This window comes from Bison bison, unplaced genomic scaffold (assembly GCF_000754665.1).
Source record: "Bison bison bison isolate TAMUID 2011002044 unplaced genomic scaffold, Bison_UMD1.0 scf7180017864333, whole genome shotgun sequence".
In the NCBI taxonomy this organism is placed as follows: Eukaryota; Metazoa; Chordata; class Mammalia; order Artiodactyla; family Bovidae; genus Bison; species Bison bison.
This window is the reverse complement of record NW_011494905.1, coordinates 1,577,928-1,584,868: the sequence shown is the minus strand read 5'-3', so window position 1 is coordinate 1,584,868 and position 6,941 is coordinate 1,577,928. Positions and strand designations below refer to the sequence as shown.

The window sequence follows — 6,941 nt, the reverse complement described above, 5'->3', positions numbered from 1 at the left end:
ACATAAGACTGAGCGACTTCACTTTCACTTTTCACTTTCATGCATTGGAAAAGGAAATGGCAACCCACTCCAGTGTTCTTGCCTGGAGAATCCCAGGGACGGGGGAGCCTGGTGGGCTGCCGTCTATGGGGTCGCACAGAGTCGGACACGACTGAAGTGACTTAGCAGCTTAGCAGCTTACATTTTTAGTGTTATTGAAATCTGTAAACATTATAATAGTGTAAAGTTCTATAGTATGATACCATATAATTTACCATTTTCACAAACATAGAAATGGGAGAGGGAGAAGTTTCACTATAATAAGTAATGCCACAATATTCGTATCTGTATGAACTTAGGTTTTGCAATGTTCTTGTGATCAATATCAAGAAATAAATAAATCAACAGTATGAAAGTTTTAGACTCATTACCAAACTTCTAAAAACTTTTCTTCCAGTTTACACTCTGATCATAGGTGTCAAAGAATGCACATTTCATCTTCCCTTTCCAGCACCTGGTATCATGGCTGGTGCCCCTGAAGAGTTTTTGCCATGGGTGTGACATGAGAAGCTGTGCATTTATAAAATCCTATACTGGAGGCTGAATCAGATGCACCAGGTTGAAACAACTATGGCTGCCCATGCTGTTCCATCTTTGCTTCCACTTTTTCCTAATCCCATGTTCCCATTCTTCATCTTTATTCTTTCTTGGAGAGCAAAAGTAAGTGTTTGCTTCACAAGAGCCGGGCAAAACACTTTGTTACCAAGAAAAGTGCTGAAAGACCTAGGTCTATGGTTGCAACAAGTTGATGCCCAGCCCAGAGACCCTCTTTTGATAGTTTTATAGAAAACAAATCTCTAAATAGTAATTCTAATTAGGTAGAAATACCTTTTTCTATTTTCCAGTGACACTGCCAACTGACTTTATTGCTAAATTAGTTTCCTTGTGCATCCAGTGACTATCCATTCCTACACAGGTAATCATCCCTGTCCCTGAAATGTCCTTCTTTCTTCTTAACCCAGCAAATTATCTTGACATTCATCCTTCAAGACCTTCCTTAAAGTCTCTGGCACCTTCCTTCCATACCTTGCCCAGAATCAGTTACTCAGGCATCCTTCTTCCTGTAGTTTACTCACAACATTTTCTATACCTAACACTTTCTCCCTCTTGGTTAAGAGTCCTTAGAGTAGAACATTTTGTATTCCCAGTTCTTAACACAGTGTCTGGCACATGGTTGTCACTTAGTAACTGTTGAATGAGTGAATTAATGCATTCCTGTTTTACTAAGGTACACAGACATTCCATCTTAAATACAAGTGAGTATATTGAGTATAGAAACAATATGGAGATGATATGAATTGCCAAAAACCACTCTCTGAATCATTCGTACCTGAGGTAAAACAGGGGGCTTACCGGGTAGCTCAGTTGGTAAAGAATCTGCCTGCAATGCTGGAGACCCCGATTAGATTCCTGGGATGGGAAGTTCCCCTGGAGAAGGGATCAGCTACCCACTCCAATATTCTTGGGCTTCCCTGGTGGCTCAGACGGTGAAAAATCCACCTGCAATGTGGGAGACCCAGGTTCGATCCCTAGGCTGGGAAGATCCCCTGGAGGAGCTCATGGCAACCCTTTCCAGTATTCTTGCCTGGAGAATCCCCATGGACAGAGGAGCCTGGTGGGCTATAGTCCATGGAGTCGCAAAGAGTCGGACTTGACTGAGCGACTAAGCACAGCCCAGCAAGGTAAAACAGGACACCTGGTATAGCAGATGTCCTGATCCTGGATTCTATGTTCTGAACACTAAATGTTCTATGTACCTGGTCATTGACTTGTAACTCTGTTTCTGTTTCATTTTAACTCCAGATTTAGTTTCTGCATAAGTCTGTGTTCTAAAGGAAGTACAGGGAATTAAGTGATGCCAGAATTTCCCAAAATGTGTTCCAAAGAAAACGACCATAGATACCTACAAAACTGTTTTATAGGTGTCACACAAAAGAAGAGTCTCGTGGTCCAGCAGGTTTGGGAAGCAGAGTTAAATATATTTCTTTACCTCAGAACTTCCTGGTAGGCATTTTAAGTTGAAAGATCAGTCAGGCAACGGTAGAGAAACAGAAGAGCAGTCAGTCTTCCTGCAGTAGCAGTCAGGAGTCATCCTAGCCTCTTAATGCCAGGAAAGATTCAGAGTCAAAGGCAGAGTGGCCAGAAGTATAACAAGATCCTTGCCCATTCTCCTACACTTATCCCCCCTCCACCCCCAAGCCCCACATCTGTGTAAACCCCCTGCCCCCCACCCACCCACCCACCCACCACACTGATGAGATCAGCCTGTATTGCATCTCTTCTAGAGCCAGGAAGCAAGGTAATGTGTGGGAAGTGATAGCTGCAAGGTAATGTGTGGGAAGTGATAACAACTTTTCGAGTTAGAGCCATTCAACAGGGAAATTTGTTAAAAGACCAAGACATTGTAAAAGCTGAAACAACTTGAGTCTATTAAGTCCCCTGCTTCTTAGAACATTTTGTTACCAGGGAATGTTTCAAGGAGGGAAAACGTTGAACTATCACAGCACTGTCAGACACCAAAGCCTGGTACAGAGAGCAACATTTTTAAAGACATCTGTCTCTCTGCCAACAGAGAAACTTCTGCCTCTCTTTTCTCCTCCTTTCTCCCACCCCAGTACAACTCCCCTGCCCTCCTCACCCCTAAACACTCTCTCCTCCCTCCCTGCCTCCTGTTCTTCCTCCCCCTCCCCCTTCTCCTCCTTCTTCTCTCATTCACAACCCTTATTGAGATCACAGACACTGTAAAATGACACAGTAAGCAAAACTATCCAATGGTTATTCAACACGCTTGGGTAAGAAGGGAATTAATTAAGTGACTAGAGGCTTAGACATTCACTGTTTATTGGATCTGAACTCCTTAAAAGAGCCTGGAGCATTCTCCTAAACAAACTTTGCCCTTTTGTGGCTTCTTGTTAAAGTCCAAATGAGACGGAGGGTTTAAGGAGACTGTATCTTTTCACACATGTGAAAAAAAGGAGTACCAAAGAAGAAAAATGGCAGTATCAGTGGATATAAAGGAGGTAACCTATGTGCCATCACAGAGAGACTAACAGCTTGTGTATCTGTTGGCAGCTGATGTTCATCAGTGATCATCAGTAGGTTAGCAAACTTTAGCAATGTTTACACATTGGTGGGCAGCCCAATAGTTTAACTGTCTTCATTAGAAGAATATCCATAAAGTCAAATACAGGATTTCATTAACTTTGGGAAAGATATATTTAGTTCCTTCCACTCAAGCTTCCATTCTAACAGAACATTTTTCCTATGATCTGTTTATAATTTTAAATTTATGTACATGACTATTTGTATATATGTCTTACCTCCCATATTAGATCCTACACCTCTTACAAGCTGAGTTCCAAAGAGCTAGAAAAGTGCCCTGCACACAATTTGTATTCAATAAAAATTGGTAGAAAGAATGAAATGAATGTAAAAAAGAAGTATATTTGTTAAGAGAATGTTTTTTAAACAATAGTTTTCTGTTTTTAATTTAAATTTATGTATTTTAATTGGAGGCTAATTACTTTACAATATTGTATTGGCTTTGCCATACATCAACATGAATCCGCCATGGGTGTACACGTGTTCTCCATCCTAAACCCCCCTCCCACCTCCCTCCCCATACCATCCCTCTGGGTCATCCCAGTGCACCATCCCCAAGCATCCTGTATTGAACCTGGACTGCAGTTAGTTTCTTATATGATATTATACATGTTTCAATGCCATTCTCCTAAATCATCCCACCCTCACCCTCTCCCAGAGAGTCCAAAAGACTATTCTATACATCTGTGTCTCTTTTGCTGTCTTGCATACAGGGTTATCATTACCATCTTTCTAAATTCCATATATGTGCGTTGCTGCTGCTGCTAAGTCGCTTCAGTCGTGTCCGACTCTGTTCGACCCCATAGATGGCAGCCCACCAGGCTTCCTTGTCCCTGGGATTCTCCAGGCAAGAACACTGGAGTGGGTTGCCATTTCCTTCTCCAATGCATAAAAGTGAAAAGTGAAAGTGAAGTCACTCAGTCGTGTCCGACTCCTAGCGACCCCATGGACTGCAGCCTACCAGGCTCCTCTGTCCATGGGATTTTCCAGGCAAGAGTACTGGTGTTTTTCTTTCTGGCTTACTTCACTCTGTATAATAGGCTCCAGTTTCATCCACCTCATTAGAACTGATTCAAATATATTCTTTTTAATGGCTGAGTAATACTCCATTGTGTATATGTACCACAGCTTTCTTATCCATTCATCTGCTGATGGACATCTAGGTTGCTTCCATGTCCTGGCTATTATAAACAGTGCTGCGATGAACATTGGGGTACACGTGTCTCTTTGAATTCTGGTTTCCTCGGTGTGTATGCCCAGCAGTGGGATTGCTGGGTCATAAGGCCATTCTATTTCCAGTTTTTTAAGGAATCTCCACACAGTTCTCCATAGTGGCTGTACTAGTTTGCATTCCCACCAACAGTATAAGAGGGTTCCCTTTTCTCCACACCCTCTCCAGCATTTATTGCTTCTAAACAAGGACAAACCCAAATATCTCCTTGCCAGTCTTAATAAACACTATCGTATTATACCAGGAGACACCATAGAAGATGGGCTTCCCCAGTGGCTCAGCGGTAAGGAATCCACCTATAATGCAGGAGACACAGGAAATGTGGGTTTGATCCCTAGGTGGAGAAGATTCCCTGGAGGAGGGCATGACAACCCACTGCAGTATTCTTGCCTGGAGGACAGAGGAGCCTAACGAGCTACAGTCCATGGGGTCACAAAGAGTCAGACACAACTGAAGCAACTGAGCATGAGTACCTTAGAAGACCGAAGCCATCTGTCAAAGAAGCAAAACATTAACATAGAACAGTTTTCTACTTTGTGAATATTAATAGGATGTTAGTGATTAGCCACAAACTATGAGAGAATTACACTTGCTTTGGTAGGCAAAGGAGGAATGGAAGCTTTTAAAGAATCTGCCTTTTTATTTTGCTTCTGTTTGAAGTAAATAAAAGTTGTGTTGTAAAAATGAGTCTTTGGGCCAACATCAAACCTTAATCCTGCCATTGCTTTCCCCAGAAGTTGGACAGGCACAGTCCAAGTCCCAGGAACTTTGCAAAGAAAGGACCTCTTCTAGGTGCTGAATCAGAAGCAGCTGCCACTGTGGGAGGCCATGGATCCTATGCGACTCTGAGCCTGAGACTCATATTTTCTGTCCCTCTTTTTGTACTTTGGACCCAGGATAATCTGGTGTAGGTGAAATATTCTTTTCCTTGGCTCAGATTAGGCACCTGATGTCCTGAAAGAGGTCACTGACTTCCCCCAAGGATGTCCAAGGAGGTTGGCTCACCACTGGCTTACCGCAGGCCAAATTTGAAGTTAATTAAGCATCAGTCATCATCAGTAGGGCCAAGATGTTATTCAGGCATTCAGGGAAGAGAAACCTGATCCAGCTCTGGATAATGACCTTCATCAGCATTCCTTCCTATCCTAATCCCAAACCAGTGTGTCTTAGCTGCAAGGTGGGAGCAGGGGGGCAGGGTATTTCAGAAACAGATGGTTCATCTTTTACATTACTCTGCCTTTGAAGAAACTTCTGGATATGTCACCCTATTCATTGCATGCATGATCATACAATCTGGAGCAAAACCTTTTTTCACTGGAACAGAAGGTTTCTGTTTATGAAAAGGTACATTTATTGACTTCTGGGGAAATGCCCTATTCAGAATAAGGGTGAAATGCTGTTTGGTGGGAGCTGAAGGATATTGACAGTTCTAGGTTGGCCATCTGGGGACTAGACCTTCTGGCCCAAACCACACTGGGGAACAGAGACATGTGTATGCACTGGTTCTGCTTGTCTCACTCTACAGACCTCAGTGACCAGCTTCTTGAAGTGGTGGGGCTAGAGGGAGCCATGGAAATGGGGCAGATCTACACTGGCCTGAAGAGTGCAGGCAGGAGGCTAGCCCAGTGCTCCTCTGTCTCCATCAGGTATGTTTCCTCATCACCCAGCAGGCAGCGCCGCCTGTCCCCCTCACCGTGGGTCCTGAATATTCCTACAGATAACAACTTGAAAGCCCTCTTTAGATTTCAGTGCAGAGTGTGGGGGCAGAGTGGGGGTAGGAGTTCAATAACATTTATAAAGAATGTCTTTGGAGACCACTTTCCAAACTAGGTATAACAACCATCCAGGACATCAACTGGAGGGTCCCACCACAACCAGTTTACTGTTCTCTTAAAATGAATTGATGAAATTCTAGAAATAGGATTGTAAGATGAGGTCCAGAGAGCCAGAGATCCAACTCCTTGCCTTCCTTATCTCCACATTGAAATGCTCAATGCATGCTGGAGGGCAACTTTGACAAAAACAAGGCTGTCTTCTCTGGATGGCATCACTGACTTGATGGACATGAGTCTGAGTGAACTCCGAGAGTTGGTGTTGGACAGGGAGGCCTGGTGTGCTGTGATTCCTGGGGTCGCAAAGAGTCGGACACGACTGAGCGACTGAACTGAACTGAGGCTTTCTGCTCTACACTGCTCATTCTCAAATAGTGGTCTCAGAAACACTTTTATTAAACAGTCCCATATACCTTTGTAGAGCTAAACTGACGTCAGCAAACCCGTCATAATTGACAAAGAGGATGACAGTTTTTTAGAGTATGGACCAAATAGGTCAGCCAATACAGGCTCCTTACGAGATGGGGTCTAATGGAGGGGATCTTCTGATTTTTGGTTGCTTCTGTTTAATAAATGCAACTAGTCACAGATTTTTCTCCACATGATTATTTCCAGAGTCCTTATTCCTTTCCATTTCCCATTTAATTTCTATAGTGTGTCTTGGGGATCTCCTAGAGGGGACTTCCATGTGCAGGTTTCCCAAAGTTATTTAAACACAAGAACCCTTTTACCCCTTA

At 43.2% G+C, this 6,941-nt stretch overlaps 1 protein-coding gene across 4 annotated transcripts in view; it reads left to right on the top strand.

Moving 5' to 3' along the window:
- DGKG (diacylglycerol kinase, gamma 90kDa) overlaps positions 1 to 6,941 on the top strand; it is a 240,636-nt gene that overhangs the window by 202,222 nt on the left and 31,473 nt on the right. For all 4 annotated transcript variants that reach the window (XR_826487.1, XM_010853888.1, XM_010853887.1 and 1 more), the window contains one exon: positions 5,898 to 6,018. Coding sequence is in view for 3 of the 4 variants with exons in the window: in XM_010853888.1 (XP_010852190.1) it covers positions 5,898 to 6,018 (121 nt within the window). In the remaining variant the exon portion in view is untranslated. The remainder of the gene's footprint in view (positions 1 to 5,897; positions 6,019 to 6,941) is intronic.